Source organism: Mustela putorius, unplaced genomic scaffold, assembly GCF_011764305.1.
Source record: "Mustela putorius furo isolate JIRA1106 unplaced genomic scaffold, ASM1176430v1.1 tig00000145_pilon_pilon_pilon, whole genome shotgun sequence".
Lineage (NCBI taxonomy): Eukaryota > Metazoa > Chordata > Mammalia > Carnivora > Mustelidae > Mustela > Mustela putorius.
In genome coordinates, this window is record NW_025421294.1 from 38,614,329 (window position 1) to 38,634,695 (window position 20,367).

Consider the following 20,367-nt stretch of genomic DNA (forward strand, 5'->3'; position numbering starts at 1 on the left):
TGACAAGTGCTATAATAAACAAAGAAAGCAGTAAAGAATTCATAATATTCTAGGATAGAACAGGGCAAATAAAGAGTGTGTCCAGAGAAAGGGGAAAGCCTGTGTAAAAAAGGGAAGAAAATGCATGGCTCATTTAAGAGCTGAAAAAAGTGAAATGTGGCTATAAAACAACCAACATCAGAAAATGAGGCTAATGAGACATGCGGGAGCCAGATCATGAAGAACCCGATGAGCCACGTTGATTTTAAACCCAATAGCAATGGAAAGCATTGCAGAGTGTGAGCAAAGCACTGACATAATGAGATCTGTACTTCAGAAAGCCAGGAAGGAAGCAAGGCATCCATATAAAACCGTAGCATGAACCCAAGTGAAAGACGGTAAGAGCTAAAATGGCAGGGGAGACAGAAACAACTGGACTACCTGGCCTAACCAGAAGGTGGAAATGAGAGGATTTGGAAATGAAGGCTACACGGATGTTAGAGAGAGGAAAAAGGAAAAGATAAGGATAACTCCTGGGATGCAGGCTTAGACAACTGAGTGGATGGTGACGAGACAGAGAAGAGAGTCAGGACTGGGAGGAAAGGGAAGAGAGGAGTTTAATTTTAGCCACTGAACTGAAGACACAGGTGGAACACAACTTGCAAGTGAAACAGTTCAACATAATTTGGAATTCAGAAGACAAGAATTACTAAAACAACAGACAATCACTGAGCAATGCTGAAGGCTCAGCTGGGGTAAAAAATGGTATCTTCATTGACAAATGGTACCTATATACAGTGGTGTACAATTTCTTTTATTATCACTCAGCAAATCAGAGAAAACTCTGAATTCCTTTAAGGTTAAGGTTTTGTCAGGCAAATGAGATAAAAATACAGCAGTGAACAAAGCAGATAAAACTTATTCCTTCCCTTACTCTACTGGAATGAACAAATTAACATCAAGAGGTAATAAGTATTATGAAAAAATAAACTGGGAAAAGGATGTTATTTTGGATTGGGAAGTCAGGACAGGAAGAGACAGCTGGGTACACCCCTGACTGAAGTGAAGGAGTTCTGTATAAATATCTAGAGGAAAGCATTCCTAGCAGAAGTGCAGAGGTCCTAAAGTGAGAACATACTTGGTAACGCTCAAAGAAGAGCAAGGAGGCCAGTGTGGCTGAGCTGTATGAGAAGGGGTAGGAAATGAAGTCAGGTAGCACAGGACGCGCAGGGAGCTCTGAGCCATGACAACGACGCTGGCTCTGAGCCATGACAACGACCCTGGCACTTGTTTCAAATGTGACAGGAAACCACTGGAAACTTATCGATAGAGAAAAATAGAATAACATGATTTCATGGGAAAGAAACTGAAGTCATCCACAGGAAAGCAGAGTCTGGGGAAGAGAGCAAAACTCTGAGCTAGCTGCCAAAGGTTTCAATGAATGCTGCAAGGATAACGGGGAGATGAACAGGTCAGAGAAACAAGGAGAGATGGAGGGTGGCATAACTGAGAGAAATAAGCCTCTAACAGAAGCAGCCGCTCTACTGGCACGAGCAAACTGAGAGGATACAGGATGAATAAAACAAAATCTCTGGGTAAATTCTCAAGAGGTTTACATTCTAGTAATGATGAATGAAACCGGAAGGACTATAAAATTATCTTTACTTAATTGGAATTGCATGGTCTGAGCACAATTTGCTAAGTTAAAGAAGCATATTTAAATATTTTAAAGTAACATGTTTTAATTAAAATGATCACAATATAGGGAGCTTTTATGAATATTAACCTTTTCTTGATAAAATAGCATGCAGGTTTTTGGCAGAAGCTTCACGATCTTCCAATTGGTAGCGCTATATAACAACACATAGAAGGCAACAGTATTCAGTTACTTGGAACTTCTTCATAGGAAATTTATATTTTAAAATTCTACATAAAACATCATTCTTATTGGGGCGCCTGGGTGGCTCAGTGGGTTAAAGCCTCTGCCTTCACCTCAGGTCATGATCCCAGGGTCCTGGGATGGAGCCCCACATCGGGAACTCTGCTCAGCAGGGAGCCTGCTTCCTCCTCTTTCCTTCTGCCTGCCTCTCTGCCTACCTATGATCTCTGTCTGTCAGATAAATAAATAAAATCTGTCAAATAAATAAATAAAATCATTCTTATTCAATCTAAAATCTCAGTATTTTAAAACACATATTTATGTTTTTTCTATGCCCCACGTTGAATCTGCTTACTCCTGTTTACATACCCACCAACCTATTCACTACCTCTCATCCCACCCCTGGCCTCAACTACTTGCCTTGTAGCTCCAGTAAAAATGTACATACTTCTGCAGTTGTAAATCCTCACCCAGGGGAGAAGAGAGGTCTATGACAGCTCCAGCCCTACCTCCCAATTCAGTAGGACCAACAGAAGCTCTAGCTTCCCCAATGGCACCTCAAAGAGGCCAGGCAATGCAGTTATGAAGTATGAAAAAATTAAAACACCCCAGGAGTAGACTTTAATATGAAATGGAACACAGAAATAAGGAAACGAATAAGAAACGGGACACAGAAATAAGCAAACAGAAAAATGGCTTGCCCCTAGTCCCCTGTCTTCCTGCTACCACCATGGGCTGTTTTCAAGCACAGTGGTTCCATGTGGCCTCTAGGGAAAACTCCTATAATAATGAGCAACCAGGTGTGTAATATACTACCTTATATACTTGATTCTCATTATTCATGGTGGTTATATTCTATTAAAGACATTAAGCAAAGTGAGTTAATGAATACTGAGCCACTGCATTCCCAGAGGAGACACAGAGGGTTATGGTGCCTGTGGAACTCTGGCTACAATGTTTTCATCAGTCAATCAACACATAACTTTATGTGTGTTTCTCTTTAAAGACATCTTACTTAATATATTGTTGATTCACTAACACTGAAATCTTGGCCAACAACACAATAATTTGTGCCTGAACAAGGCTTACCTAACATATATATTTTCTCTGTAAGGTACTTCACAGTTTTTGTTTTTTTTTTTGTGCCTAGGAACTCTATAGAACTGTATCAGGGACCAGTGTAAAAAGCAAAACCACCAATAAAAAGCACAAAAATGTGAGATAAAGGGCATTAAACAGACAACGAAAAGGACACTTATTTACAGCATGAGAGTTTGAAACAAGAAGGTACAGACAGCATCCGTTCAGCCTCACCCAGGAAAGTGGGTTTCAGGCAACTCAAAGTTTTCATCACCAAGCACATATCCAAAAATGACTGCAGTAGCACCATGAGTAAATAAATTCTAGCAAGTACACAATTTGCAAAAATGAAATATGTGAGTTGAGAGCACGGACTATATTTGTCTTCTCTTACTCTCTTACTCTTCCTGTTCCTTCCTTGAAAATGCCCCATTCTCCCCGTCAATAAAGCCTTAGACCACAGAATTCACCTAACACTTTGTTTTTCTAGGCAATGGCTAAAACACAAATCAAATCTTATTTAAAGTTAAATATGTTTGTTGCTTCAAGAAAAAATTAAAATTTTGAACTTGGCAAATATACACCTGCTTTTGTTTATTTTCTTAGCAAATATACACCTGCTTTTGTTTATTTCCTGTTATATATTTCTCAGGAAAATAATGCCAGTGGGTATTTCTCTACTTGATGATGAAAACTTAAAAATCAAACTAATTACAGCAAAAAGTATACTTACTTTTCACTTTACTAATTATGTAATATTAAAAGATGGCACAGAAGCAAATTATTCACTGTTTAAAATTAACCAAAACATCCTAATACCCTCTTCATATTTTAAAGTTATTTGATATTAGAAATAAATCTTAGGAAAGCTAAAAATATTTATGTTCCATTCAGACTCAAGTTTCACTAAAGCAAGTGCTAGTTTAAAGGTTAAAAAGAGTATGGAATGAAGAGAAAAATTTCTATTCAGAATGGTAACAAATTTATTAAATACTCAGGAATATATTTAGAAATAGTAAGGAAGGAAAATGCCAGAACTAGGTCTAATAATTTTAAGGACCTTGGTAGGGTGATAGTGGTGTATATTGGGTGGTGGCAAAATTTGGGTGGCATACATGTGGTCAAAAGCAATGGAGGGCAGCTGGGTTGCTCAGTTGGTTAAGCGACTGCCTTTGGCTCAGGTCATGATCCCGGAGTCCTGGGATCGAGTCCCGCATCAGGCTCCCAGCTCCATGGGGAGTCTGCTTCTCCCTCTGACCACCCCTCTCATGCTCTCTCTCACTCTGTATCTCTCTCTCTCTCTCAAAAAAATAAAATCTTTTAAAAAAAAAAAAAGAGCAATGGATAGTCAGTTACCCAATACAAGCTTTGTTTTTGATCATGGACAGGTTTTTCACTTCATGACCATAGCCTCAATAAGGAGCAATGAATTATTTCCATTATATTCTATTCTACAAGGAGGAAAACAGACTTCTAAGATGAATGGAAAAGAATGAAAGGCTTAAAAAAGACCTAAGAATTTTGTGTAAAGATAAAAGTAGCATTTCAAGTCTGTAAAGGGTAGGGCTCGCATTAATTGGTTAATACTATGAGAACTTCGGGAAAAGATATAAAACAAATGTCAAGTACTAAAAATTAAGTATAAAAAGCTGAAACCATAAAACAACTAGGAGAAAATCTAGGTGAAAATTTTTAGTATCTGGGTGTGGAACAACCTTCTAAGTCTGAAGAAAGGGGAAAATATGAGGGGAAAAATTCACAGATCTCAATATATAAATATTTAAATCCATTACAAGAGAAATTTCTTTTTTTAATTTTTTATTTTTTTTATTAATATAATGTATTATTAGCCCTAGGGGTACAGGTCTGTGACAAGAGAAATTTCTGAAACAAACTAAAAACATGGAGAAGACATTTTCAAAATGAATACTAAATATTAAGATCTTTGAAAATACACTGAGATCTTATAGATAAATGAGGAAAGATAATCACAAAACAAAAGCAGCTAAATGATACAATCTACATATGTTTAAAAACCACAAAAAGAAAATACGATTGTGAAGAATAGGGATGGAAAAGAATGTTTGAAACCACTTGTAACCAAAGCAACAGAAATCAAAACAAGACATTTGTTATCTATAAACTGGCAGGGAAAAGAATTCTATTATCTAGCTTCAGCTAGCTTCTAGCTTCAACTGCAGAAAAAAACGGTCTCAGAGCCTTTGAGTTCAGAAAATAAACTGGTACAACTCTTCCAGAAGGTCTTTTGGTATTAAGTACTAAAAAACTCTTTAAAATGCTGCAGACCATTCAACCAACTATGTAGCCTTTAGGAATTAACTCTAATGAAATTATTTTGACCTATATAAAGATATAACTAAAAGAATATTCACCTCAAAGCAGTTTACAATATAGAAAAATTGAGAAACAACCCGAAATTCCAAAAACTGGGATATATTTAAATTATAGTACAGCTTAGAATATTTAATGTCTAGGTATAATGTTCACAATATTATGCTTGATTTTTTTAAAAAAAGAAGTGTTTGGGGGCGGCGGTATTTGGTAATATAGTGCTTATTATTTGCCAGGCATTGTTCTAAGCATCTTAAAAATATTAACTTATTTAACCCTTATAATAGCCCAATATGAATTAGGCATTATTATCTCCATTTTAGTTTACAAAACAGTAATATAGTTGAATATAATTTTTGTTCAAAAAATGTTGAAAAAGACACATATAATGTACATACACCTTCAAGCATTAATTAAAGACATGAAGGTATTAAGCAAAATGACAGAAATAGTTATCTCCAAAATAATATATGAACTTTTCTTTTTATTTCAAATAGTTAAGTGTTCAAATAAAACATGTATTACCTTCTTATAAAGAAAAATGATATTACAAATAAATTAAAATATTAAGAAAACCAACTCATATGTATTATTCATAGGTAGGAATTTTCCTCAGTGTTAAGGCAAGTAATTCATTGCTTCTTACTAAGACTATGGTCATGAGGTAAAAATTCTAGCCAACAATCATCAACAAAGCTTGTATTGGGTAACTGGCTATCCACTGCTTTTTGACCAGATGTATGTCACCCTAATTTTGCCACCACCCAATACAAAGCAATTCTGCCTGCTTTATCAGGTCCTAAGAAATAAAAAGCAACTTAAATCTTCATCACACTATTTGAATACAAGTTTAAAATATATTTGACTACAACACTTACCAGAGATTTGACTTCTACAAATCAGTTAACCTCTAACCTTGGTTTTCTCACCAATAAGAAAAAAATAATACTTTCTTCAAAAGGCCAGGTAGAAAATGTTTTAGCTCATAACACCAGTTTGATAACTACATTTCTTCACTATGTAAATTTCTGTAAATTTTATGGCCATTACTTACCGGCAGGATAATTCTCCATCCATAGCATCATGTTCATCTGTACTGGTATATGTTAACCTCCCTCCAACAACTGTCCCAACTAAGTACACCAACCATGCAAGACGTCCTAATATAGAACAAGAAAAAAAAATGTTTAGGAAGTATTAATAGAAACAATGCTTATTTTGCAGAAAATTCTAAAATTGGCAAAAACGACCTATTCTTCCAAACAAGTGGTAAACTGTGAACTCAGCCCCTGAAAGAGAGTGGATGTTAGGAAGGCAGTTTAAACGTAAAAATGACAGGGATGCCTGGGTGGCTCAGTGAGTTAAAGCCTCTGCCTTCGCTCAGGTCGTGATCCCAGATCCTGGGATTGAGCCCCACTTCGGGCTCTCTACTCAGCATGGAGCCTGCTTCCTCCTATCTCTCTGCCTGCCTCTCTGCCTATTTATGATCTCTGTCTTGTAAATCTTTAAGAAAAAAAAAATGACAGACTTTAGAGCCAGAAAAAAACTATTCAAATCCTAGCTCAAACAACATATTATATGATCTTGCCTAAGTGACTTACCTCTTTACATCTTAGAGTTTTCATTTGAAAAATAGAGAAAATAAGATCTACTGTGAAGACTTCAGATTAAAATTAAATTTGGTAACAAAACACCAAACGTAATGTCTAGATCCAGGCCTTAATTGGTTGAGTACTAATATGATACAATGAGCAGCATCTTTTCTGAATGGTCAGTGTCATGATCACACCAGTCTGATCACTTTTAATATTATTTCCACTTAAATCATAATAGATGGTAATAAATTTATTGCCTTTGTATTTTATGCATAACTTCTTAAAATCCAAGACCATCACCATTCAAATAACATAGTCTGATGACCAAATCAACTTTACAGACAATATTAGCAAGGGATTAAATAACTTTACAATAGTGGTACACATGGAATGTACAGTTTTCAAAAATTTTATTTTGGGGCAGCAAAAAGTGAGTGGCTCAGAAATGGAGTTATTTACTGAGTGATTTCTGTTTAAACATGTTATTTTACATCTCTAGACTCATTGATCTATGTATCAGATTCTCCAAAATTTTTGAGACCTTTATGAATAATTAACATACCAATTATCTTGTTAAAAAGAAATTTTGTGCTATTCTTAGAGACTGATTTTTCAAAGATGACCAGCTTATTTTGTAATACCAAAATCAATTACATTTCTGTATTGAGAAAACTTCTCAAGTGAACTAAAGTATTTTTCACAAGGTATTGATTGGAACAGTCATAAAAGAGGCTGTCCATGCTTCTTGGAAGACTTGGAAGACTTAGACAAATACCTCCAGAAAAAGACCACATTCTTCCTATATTCCTGTGAATACTAGCAATCATTACAACTTATCAACTCCCTCTGACTTTTAGAGAGGCATCAGCCTATTGAGGTAACAAACTTCCTATAAGTTAGAAACACAACTTGGCAAGTATCCATATCCCCTATTCTATCATAAAACAAATGAATAAATCAGAACAGACCAACTATGCAATCTTGGACATTAACAATGTGAAACAGATTCAATAGGAGAACAAAAACACTAATTTGATCGAGTAATAATAGAATTCATAAAACAAACTCATGCTTCAAGATCCATATAATTATAAAAAGAAAAGTAACAGAACAAAAAGCCCAATGTAGAAAACTGAAGGTGTTAAGAAATTTACCTATATATCTCAAAATTGTTTTGTGATTAATATAAAAGTCTATTAAGAACATACACTATCCCCTGATGACCCTACTTCCTCTGCAGGTCCTCTCAAGGGATTTCTCTTCCACACCTCTTTATCTCAGGCTTCCAACATGGAGGTAGGTCTTTTTGATGTTCCTTATTTCCACTTCTAAAACATACTCCCTCTCCATCATAAAAGCACTCAGCTTTACATTATGTCATCAAATTATACTACTTTTCCTGTTGCAATAATCTACTCTCCTTCGGGTTATTTTCCCTTATTTTCTGAAGATGTTAGTTCCAGGCTTGCCATCACCCTTTCCAATAGTATTTCTATCATAATCAGCAGTAATTTCAATATGTACAAAGATGAATCTGCCAACTTCAACAATCCTTTGTTCTACTGGGACTCTCCAACACATGAACCAATCACTTTCTTTTTTTAACAATTTTACTGAAATATAATTCACTTGCCATACAATCCACACACTTACAGTATACGACTCAATGTTTTTTAAATAAATCCACAGGACTGTACAACCACCACCAAGACCTAATTTTAGAACATTTCAATCTATCCCCAAAGAAATTCCACCCCATACCCCTTAACCCCACCCCTAGCCCTAAGCAACTATTAATCTACCTCATGTCTCTTCAGATTTTTCCCATTCTGGACATTTCATCTGAATAAAATCATTTAACATGTATCTTTGTAACTGTCTTCTTTCACTTAGCATAATGTGTTTAAAGATATCCCTGTTGTGGTTTATACTGGCACTTCCATTTCTTATAGCAAAAAACAAAACAAAACAACAACATTCCATTGAACCGATGGTTGCCAGAGGGGAAGGGGTTGGGGGAATGGGCAAAATGAGTGAAGGGGAGAGGGAAATACAAGCTTCCAGTTATGCTATGAATATGGTACGAATGGGAATAAAAGGGACAGTACAGGGATTATAGTCAATGACCTATAATAGTATTGTACAGTGACAGATGGTAACTACACTTATGAGGATACCATAAGGTATAGAGAAGTTGAATGACTATGCTATATACCTGAAACTAATGGAACACTGTGTGTCAACTATACTAAAAAATATTCCATTGTTGGACATACCACATTTTATTTATCTATTCATCAGCAATGGGCATTTGGATTGTTTCTACATTTTGGCTTTAAAAATAATGCTGCTACTTACAGAAACAGCCCAGGTATCTACTTACTGATGAATAGATAAGAAGACATGGTATTCAGATAAGATAGGTATCTATCTGAATATATATATGTGTGTGTGTATAGATAGATAGATATGATGGAATATTACTCAGCCATAAAAAAAAGAATGAAATCTTGCCATTTGCAATGACATGGATGGAGCTAGATGAATGCTAAATGAAATAAGTCAGACAAGTACCATGATTTCACTCATATGTGGAATTTAAGAAACAAATAAGCAAAGGGGGGAGGAAAGGAGAGGCAAATCAAGAAACAGACTCTTAGGTATAGAGAACAAACTGATGGTTACCAAAGGGGTGGTGGGTGGGGGAAAGAGTTAAATAGGCAATGGGGATTAAGAAGTGCACTTGTGATGAGCACCAGGTGCTATATAGGGAACTGTTCAACCAATATATTGTACACCTGAAACTAATATACTGTATATTAATTAACCAGAATTTAAATATAAACTTAAAACAATACTGTTATGAATACCTGTGCTGTTTTTATGTGGATATGTTTTAATTTCTCTTGGATATATCTAGAATTGGAATCACTGGGTCATGTGATAGCTAGATTTTTAAAACATTTTAAGGAATGGCCAAACTTTCCAAACTTTCCAAAGCAGCTATACCACTTCTCATTCCCACCAGCAATAAATGAAGGTCCAAATCCTTGTCAGCATTTTTATTATCTGTCTTTTTTATTACACCCACCCTAGTGAGTATAAAGTGGTATCTTACAATTATGACATGTCCCTCCCTGATGACTAATGGTGTTGACCATCCTCACATATGCTTACTGGCCACTTACATATCTTCTTTGGAGAAAGGCCTATTCAAATCCTTTGCTCATTTTAAGATTTTATTTATTTATATGAGAGAGAGAGTGCATAAGCAAGGACACAGGCTGAGCAGGAGGGAGAAGGAGAAAGAATCTCAAGCAGACCCTGCACTGAGTGTGCAGCCCAATGTGGTGATCAATAAAACAACCCTGAGATTGGGATCTGAGCCAAAACGAAGAGCTGGATACTTAGCTGAGCCAGCCAGGCACCCTTCCACTGCTCATTTTTTTTTTTAAGATTTTATTTATTTATTTGAGATAGAGACAGTGAGAGAGAGCATGAGAGGGGAGATCAGAGGGAGAAGCAGACTCCCTATGGAGCTGGGAGCCTGATGTGGGACTTGATCTGGGGACTCCAGGATCATGACCTGAGCCAAAGGCAGTTGCTTAACCAACTGATCCAACCAGGTACCCTCCTCTGCTCATTTTTTAATTGAACTGTTTTTTTTTTTTTTTTTAACTAGTGAGCTATGAGAGTTCTTTATGCATTGTAGATCCAAGTTCCTTATCAGATATATAATTTGCACATATTTCCTCCAATTTTCTGATTGTACTTTTACTTTCTTGACAGTATCCTTTGAAGTAGTCTAAGATTTTTAACTGATATAATCCAAATTTTGAATTTTTCTTTTGTCATTTTAGCTTTTGGTGCATATGTAAGAAACCATTGGCCAACCCAAAGTCATGAAGATTTACTCCTAAGTTTTCTTCTGAGTTTTAACTTTTCATAGTTTCTTCATAGTTTTAACTCTTACATTTAGGTCTATGATTCATCTTGACTTAATTTTGCGTATGGTGGGAGACAGTAGTTCAACTTCATTCTTTGCATATGGTATCCAATTGTGTCAGCACCATTTATCAAAAACACTATCCTTTCGCCATTGAACTGTCTTGCCATACTTGTCAAAAAGCAACTGATTATAAATTAGAGGATATCCTGGACTCTCAATTCTATTTTATTGACCTAATGTCTACCTTCATGCCAATTCCAGTTTTTATTACTGTTGCTTTTTAATAAACTCTGAAATCAGAAAGTGTGAATCTTTAAACTTCATTCTTTTTCATACTTATTTTGCATATTCTGAGTCTTATGGATGTCCTCATGAAGTTCAGGATCAGCGTGCCAATTCCTGCAAAGAAGCCAGCTGGGATTTTAAGAGAGATTGCGCAGAATCTTTAGGTCAATTTGGGGAGTATTCCCATATTACCAATATTAAGTCTTTTGATCCATGACTATTGGTGACTTTCCACATGTACACCTCTAATTTCTTCCAACAAGGGTGTACAGTCATCAGTATAGAAGTCTTATGCTTCTTTTTTAAAACTTATACCTAAGTACTTTATTTTTTTGATGCTATTTTAAGTAAACTGATCTTCATTTTTGATTAATTGGGATATATATAAACATACTGTTGATTTTTATTAATCCCGTATCCAGCAACTTTGTTAATCTCTTATTAGTACTAACACTTTTTTGGGACCTGCCATTTCTTCACTCTCTTAGAAGCTTAATGTCTTCTCTATCCTGCTTAGCTAGCTTCAGTTCTTTGCTCAATCCTCTCTGCCTTACACACCCCTTCAATTCCTCCTACTCTGACATACTCATCTTACACAACCCTAATTGTTCAAATCTAGTTCCCCACCTAGTCTTTGCCTATACCCCCACAGTTTAATACAACTTGAGAAAGATACAACCATGCTAACCAGTCTCACTTTGGATTCACCTTTTCAGTAAGGCCTTCTATAGCTATCCTATCAATTTTCAGTACCTAGAGTAGGAAGCATGCATGCCTTCCAGATAACCATCAACTCCTTCCCTCTACATATGCACAAGCCAACAAAAAGTGGAGTCTATTCTTCCAAACCTTTCTAAGTATGAGCTGGATTTTAACTGCTCCGACCAACAGAATATGGTGGAAGTGACATCATTCCAGTACTGGGCTTAGCCTTTAAGAGAACTGGCAGTTTCTTTCAGTCTCTTAGGGAAATGTTCACTCTGGGGAAGCCAATCACCATTTAAGACCAAATACCCTGAGACTATCATATATTAGGAGGTCCAAGCTAGCGATGCAGAGAAATGCCCACCGAGAGCCCACCCATCAAACATTCCAGCCCAGATACCAGGCTTGAGTAAATAATCATTCAGGTGACTTCAGTGCCAGGTGTCATCTGATTAGAATGCAGGGAAGATCCCAAACGAGAATCATCCAGCTGAGACTTGTGAATCCCAGAGAACATGAAGAGATAATAATAAAATGATTGTTATTTGATAAGCTACTAAGTTTTGGTAAGAGATTATGAGAACATAATCTGCCAACATTTCATATCCCCCTTCCCTTCTTTATTTTAGTATTATCACTTTATAATATAATATATATTTTACTTATTTATCTTGCTTTGTTACCTTCTATTCCAATAGACTACCAACTGCATAGTAACTGTTATTTTTCTGTTTGGTTGTCTAATGCATCTCCAGAGCCTAAAGCGGTGCCTGGCACATAGTAAGTTATCCAAAGACATGGGTTACTGGACTAAGAAATCATTACATAGGAAAGATAGCATGAGGGGCGCCAGGGTGGCTCAATCATTAAGCGTCTGCCTTCAGCTTGGGTCATGATCTCAGGGTCCTGGGATCGAGCCCTGCATCAGGCTCCCTGCTCAGAAGGAAGCCTGCTTCTCTCTCTCCTACTCCCCCTGCTTGTATTTCCTCTCTTGCACTCTCCCTCTCTGTCAAATAAATAAATAAATAAAATCTCTGAACAAACAAAAAATAGATCGCATGAAATAGGCCAAAAAAAGGTTAACATTTTATGACTTTATACATTAAAATGTAGAATCATTACTAAAAATCAATGTTAATGGTAATTATATATTTATTGCTTAAAAAAGCCAATTTCTTCTCAAAGCATACTCAACACAAGATATAATGAAGTCTATCCTAATTATTTGTAGATTCTCCTACTGAAAATTCGTCTATTTGGTAAAATTTATTTGTAACTCTAGAAATACTTGTGACCATTCATGTGTAGATGCACAACAGCAAAATAATCTGAGTAGCCCAGTGTGCACTTGCCAAGCATAGGTAGTATAAAGCAACATTCTCCTTCCTTGTTTCATCTTTCAAACTATAAAGAAGTATTCTTCCATGGCCTTTTTGATGCTCTAATTTTTTTCTACTTTTGTGCTTTCTGTTGGTGATTTTACTATTTAAAATATTCCCCAAGATCAGTAAAGTGCTGCATAATGTTCCTATATGTAAAAAACATATACGTTCCTATATGATATGTACCTCACAGAGAAAATACATGTGTTAGATAAGCTTCGTCTTAACATGAATATTACGGACGTGGACTATGAGTTCAATGTTAATGAAGCAATAATATACAGTAAACAAGGTGTCTTGAAACAGAAACACATATAAAATAAGGCTATCCATTTACCAGTCAATGAAAATGTTGTGACCAGGGTCTGCAGGAACCTAACGTGTACTCACCCTAGAAACAATAGCTTAATATTTGCTAATTCAGTGTTCACTGCAACTTTATAGAATGCAAATACTAAATAAGAAGATTTGACTATATCTCTCAGAATCTCACAGAGGTCATTATTAATAGATTATGCCGCAACTGTGCGTGGGACATACACATTTTGAGTAATGGATGTGAATCTGAAACACCACAAGTACAGTTTTTGGTGAAAGCAGTGTAATAATCTACCTGGCCAATGGGAATCATTATTTTAAAAATGTCATACTGAAAATTTTTTGAAGATGAAAAATATTTAAATGTAAATAGTAACCTTTTAAAATAATAACCTTTTTTATATGTTTTATCAATTTAGATATTTAGGTACTGGTTATTAAAGCAAGCTTGACTATTACTAAAAATAACAGCAAACATTTTTATGATGTTTTCTATGCACTTAGCTACTATTCTAACCACTGTATCTATTAACTATATTTACATTCATTTAATGTCACATTCATTAAATGTTCCTATTAAAAACTGTAGGACTATGATTCCAATACAGGCAATGGAGTTCCAAGAGCCCATTCTCATACCCTTAGGAGATACATACCACTACCTCTCAAGATGGATGAAAGGGAATACTCAAGCAGCACAACTGTCCATTAGCTAGACAAACTGTGATGATCCAACATCTTATGATCCAAGACTCTCCCAAGTGTTTATTTAACACATTTTAATTCCCAATCTGGAATTTTCCTCTTTGTCTCCCAAGTTTTGACCACAGATGAGATTGCATCTACCTTTGGGATCATGTCTAGGGTCTTTTATACTTCCTTTGATTCCCAAACCACCCACAAATAAACCCAAGTATATGTGACACATGAAAGGAGTATGTTTTGAATACCTGAATTAAAATAAGAAAACTTATTTGGGGGGTTTATCACTAATGTAAACACAGAAACATTTGTCTACCAATTCTTGATAAAAACAAGCCTACTTGAAAATAATCAAAGAATTCACCATGCATGTAGCGTTCATATTTCTCTGTTGACTTATCAGTATTATAAAAAATGGAGGCAGTACAATTTAGCTAGCAAGAGCATAGGGTTGGTCCAAATTCTGTCTCAACTATTAACAATGCTAGTTACTTAATTTCTCGTTTTTATTCTTATTTATAAACAAGAGGGTGATAATTACACCTGGCTCACAAGCTTGTGACAAGCACTACATTGTATTCTGCATATAAAGTACTCATAATAATGCTTCCCACAAGTGCTCACTAAATGTTAACTATTATCACTAATACTATTATTATAAAATAGCCATCCTCTTTTTCATTCTTCTCTATCAAATAAACCTACAAAAACCAAAACATACCAATGTTGCTTTTATATGTTCATTGTAAGTTTCACATTAGTTTTTTTTAAGATTTTATTTATTTGTTTAACAGAGAGAGAGAGAGAGATATCACAAGCAGGCAGAGAGACATGCAGAGAGAGAGGGGGAAGCAGACTTCCCGCAGAGCAGAGAGCCCGATGCGGGGCTCGATCCCAGGACCCTGAGACCATGACCCTGAGACCATGACCTGAGCCAAAGGCAGAGGCTTAACCCACTGAGCCATCCAGGCACCCCATAAGTTTTACTTTAAAAGCTGCTCATGAAAATCAAGTCACAGTATTAAAATTTTTTTAAGTTCTTTCATCTCTACCAGAGGCTTGTTGCAATTACAGCTAGTTATCATTAGTTATATATATTTCTTCAGTGCTTTTGTAAAACAAAGCAAAAAACTATAAAGTGGAAAAAAATTTCCAGGTAAAATACACTTAGAAAAGCATGGGCCTTTCTATATGTCATGTTCTCCCATAGTGCTTTAACTAAATATGTGTGTGTATGAGGTACAGTGAGAAGGGAGAGACCCCATGCCCAAGGGATTGAACCTAGTAAGAGATAAAGGAGAAAAATGATTTTTTCAGTGCAGTTGATGAGTATTACTGTCCAATAATAGAAAGATAAAAGATACTAAATATAAGACATGAACTTCTCAAATTTAAATTTTTTATTGTTTAATTCCTTTTGCTCTGTAGCTCAAAAATTAAGGTTTATCTATCAAAAAACACTATGCAAAAAAACACGGGACCAATTTTTTCCTGAAATCATGGTATATTCTGAATGGAAGTTTGTTTATTCGGAGGAAAAACAGAATATTTACTCTCCTTGTTTTGGAAAGCACTGACTTCGATCACACAAGAAACAATAAGCAGGCATTTCCTAACCTTTGGAAACTTAACCGCTAATTGAATAAATTAGGATTAGTGTTAGAAATAAAAATTGGAAAGTAAAGGCATTATTATTAAACCATCAAACATAACTTTTGTATTTAACGGAATGAAAAATAATATGAGAAAATAGTATTTCTCATAAACACCCTTTCCCTAAACCTCACCAATTTTAGACTGGCAACATTTGAAATAATAAATGTTACTATGGTTACAGAATTTTGTCCACAAAGTTTAAAGAACATGTAAATCCATACATCAAAATTACATTTAGAAATTTAAATATACATCAGTTTCATATCTATAAATTTGTTTTGAATCTCATCTTTATAATGATACTATATTTCCATTATAATTTTCCATTTTTCTATTTATTCTGAGACGTTCAGGGCGCTTGTTTAAGCAGCTGTTCAAGCACAGAACATTTTTTCCTTTAACAAAATAATTATTGCTGTAATAATCTGTAATTATGGTTTATAACTGCAATAATCCCAAAGAAATCAGTCATTACCATAGATCACAAGTAATCGTTAACTACTGTTAATGACCTATTTCTTAGGGATTATTGTTTTCGTAAACCATGACCATATCACCACAAATATGGAAGAGCAAGACAATATAATACAAATGAGATCATAATATAATAATAAACTTATTTTGTAACATTAAAAGCCATTAAGCATCTAAATTAAAGCACACATAACGAGAGCATATAATTTTCTTTGTTCAACACTAACTGAAGTGTTTAGTCTGCACAAAAGAAATTGAATACTGCTACATATGGTGGTATAAACTAGAGCCACATTAGGCACTTCTTGTAATCTAAAACAATCATTTTTAAGTAGAACACAGATCTTTCTAAAAGGCAAATTCGTTCCCAATGACCAAAAAAAGAAAAACAAAATGTTAAAAATTTTCTATGTACTGGGCATTATTAGAGACCAAAATGTTATTAAAACCACATAGTGGGTGCCTGGGTGGCTCAGTTGGTAAAGCAACTGCTTTTGGTCATGATCCTGGAGTCCCGGGATGGAGTTCCACATTGGGCTCCCAGCTCAACGGGAGTCTGCTTCTCCCCCTGACCCTCTCCCCTCTTGTGCTCTCTCTCACTCTCCCTCAAATAAATAAATAAAATCTTTTAAAAAACCTACACAGTATATCCAACTATAAAAACTCCTTGAATTTATATTTAACCATGAATCAGGTCTGACTTAATTTTAATTTAGTATCAGTAAATTATTACATTGAAGTTAATTCCATTTTTGTATCTCATAACAGCTATACTCCTTTGTAGGAAAACAGATATTATTTTATAACTGAATCTTTTTACTTTTTACATTGCAATGTAATAGGTTGATATATATGAAGCTATGTGTAATGGATATGAAGTGCAATGAAACAAACACCTATTTAACCCCCAGTCCAACTCAAGATCCAAGGCTACCCCTCCTCTAACATAGCCCCTTACCTGCCACCCTAGAGGTAACCATGATGCTGTATTTGGTGTTTACTATTCTCTTGAAAAAAAAATTTTTTTTCATTTTATCACTTATGCATATACTCCTAAACAACGTATTTTTAGTCTCACTTGTTTTGGGGCTTTATTAAGTGTTTCATACCACATACAGCTTTCCTGAAAATTACATTACTCCACTAGCTATTGTATCTCTGACATTCATTGTAAGTATACCTCTACTTCATTTATTTTTATTGTTATAGAATACTGTATTGTATACACCACAGTATCATCTGTTTATCCATTTTCATGTTTATGGGCATTTGAGCTGTTTTCACTTGTGCCTTTAGGAACAACTCGACTATGAACAATCAGTCCCACACCACTTGTGGAGAACAGATTTCCTAGAGGACATCCCTAAAACTGGAAGTGCTGGGCCAGCAGGGATTCAGATGTTCCACTTTGCAAAATAACATCAAATTGACTTCTAATCCATTTCTAATTGATTTACTTTATATTCCCACCACAAGAGTCTAAGAATTCCCTTTGATCTACATTCTCCTGTAAGATTTCTTATTTTTCCCACCTACTGGGAGTACAAATGGTATCTCATGTGCCTTTTAAGTATGGTTCTAAAAAATACTCAAGTGTACGAGTTCATTTATTATTATTTTTGTACTTTAGTTTTAGTTTAATTGCAAATTGGTAAGACTGTGGACTCTTATGATGCTATGTGACTGAAATTTGTTGAGACTTGATTTATATGCAAATACTAGCTCAAAGTTCAAAAAATGACATGCAATTCACATATAACATTGTATTAGTTTCAAGTGTAAAATATAATGATTTGATATTTGTATATATTAGGAAACAATCACATTAAGACCAGTTAACATTTGTCACCTCACATAGTCACAAGTTTTTTTATGGTAAGGACATTTCAAGATTTATTACCTCAGCTACCTTTAAATATACAATACAGAACTCTTACTATAGTCACCATGCTGTACATTACATCCCCATGACTTAATTTATTTTGTAATTGGAAGCTTATACCTTTTGACCATGTTTATCCACTTTGCCCACCCTCACCCTCCTCTGGCAACCACCAATCTGTTCTCTGTATCTATGAATTCAGCTTTTTGTTATGTTTTACTTTCAGATTCTACATATAAATGAGATCATATGGTATTGTCTTTCTCTGACTTGTTTCACTTAGCTTAATGTCCTAAGGATCCATCTTTGTTGTCAGACAAGGCATGATTTCACTGTTTTTTATGCCTGAATAATATTCCATTTCACAAACACACACACACACACACACACACACACACTTTCTTTCTCCATTCATTCATCAGTGTACATTTAGACTGCTCCCATGTCTTGGCTCTTGGTTATTGTAAATAAAGCTGCAATGAACGTGGGGGTGTAGATACCTTTTCAAATTAGTGTTTTTTATTTTCTCTGAACAAATACAGAGAGGTGCAATTGCTGTATATTATGGTAGCTCTATCTTTAATTTTATGAGGAACTTCCATACTGTTTTCCATAGTGGCTATTCTAATTTACATTCCCACCAACAGTGAATGAGACTTCCCTTTTCTCTACATCTTTACCGGAAGTGCTTCCTCTTGTCTTTCAGATAAAAGTCATTCTTGAGAGGAATGAGGTGCTTTAATTGCGGTTTTAATTTCCATTTCCCTGATGACTAGTGATGTGGAACACCTTTTGATGTACCTGATGTCACTGAGGTGTATGAGTTCCTTAAGTATTTTGGATATTAACCTTTCATCAGATATATATGTTTACAAATATTTTCTCCCACTGGGTAGGTTACCTTTTCATTTTGTTACTGAAACTTTTAATGAAGAACCTCAGCAAAGATCTATGAGTAGAAAAATTCTGGTTTTGTTCGTCTGAAAATGTCTTTTGCTCATCCTTATTCTTGAAAGATACTTTTGCTTACATATAATTATAGGATTGCTGTTATTTTGGCTCAATTTTTTATAAAATTATTATTCTACCATCCTCTGGCTTACATTTCTACTGTTGAGAAGTGAGCTTATCAGTCTATTTTATATTCCTCAAGCTGTTTTGGAGATGGGACTATACACTATGACTAACTCTTTTTTAATTGGTATATGTTGGGCTTGCTATATCAATAGATTCATGTCCTCCATTAATTCCAAAAAATTCTCAAATAGATTATCTTCAGTTATTGCCTCTGTTCCATCTCCTCTATTCTGCTTTCTGGGATTGATCTGATACCCTGACATTTCATCCCATCCTTTAACTTCCTTTTAAATAGTCTCACTTCCTTGTTTCTCGACATTCTTGAAAATTTCTTCAAACCTAACTGCCAAATTCCTAATTCTTTCCTTAGCTATGTCTGATTTACTGTTTAACACACCCATTAAATTTTAGATCACAAAATTTTTTCTTCAGTATTAAAAGTTTTACCTGAGTCTTCTTCAGTCTGCCTTGGTCATCTGTCATACTCCTGTTGGCTCATTTTTTATTCTATTTTTTATTTCTTTAAACATTTTCATACATAATTATTTTATGTTCCCATCCACTTCCAGTATCTTAAGTCCTTGGGAAGGTCTCAATCAAATAGGTAATTTATTGTTTCTGTTACTGCTCATTGAGGCTATATTGTTCATTATTTGTGTACTTGTTATTTTTAAAATTATGAACACTCATTTGATTGCTGTGAATCTGCAGTTTTCTCAAGGCCCTAAATTATGGTTACTATTCATCAGAGAAGGTTTTAATTTACTTTTTTTGCTGGAAGCCAAGGGGCTATAACATTTTGGGGCCACTTTATCCCCTTCAAGGGTCCAACTTAATATATGAATCTTAATCACCAATTAATCCCTGATACTGATAATTTGCCTTTGGATATAAGAATCTTAAGTTCAGTACACACACAAAGCCTAAGGCCTTGTTACCAATTTAATCACTGATACTGACAATTTGCCTTTGAAAGCAATACTGCCTTTTGACCTTGCTTGCTGTTGACTAGGTCCACTCTGGTTCAAGTTCATTTTTTTGAGAGAAAAATA

General features: G+C 35.0%; 1 protein-coding gene across 8 annotated transcripts in view; it reads right to left on the minus strand.

The window, feature by feature from the left end:
• RANBP17 (RAN binding protein 17) overlaps positions 1 to 20,367 on the minus strand; it is a 314,839-nt gene that overhangs the window by 242,727 nt on the left and 51,745 nt on the right. For all 8 annotated transcript variants that reach the window (XR_001181445.2, XR_006605410.1, XM_013062214.2 and 5 more), the window contains one exon: positions 6,345 to 6,450. Coding sequence is in view for 6 of the 8 variants with exons in the window: in XM_013062214.2 (XP_012917668.1) it covers positions 6,345 to 6,450 (106 nt within the window). In the remaining 2 variants the exon portion in view is untranslated. The remainder of the gene's footprint in view (positions 1 to 6,344; positions 6,451 to 20,367) is intronic.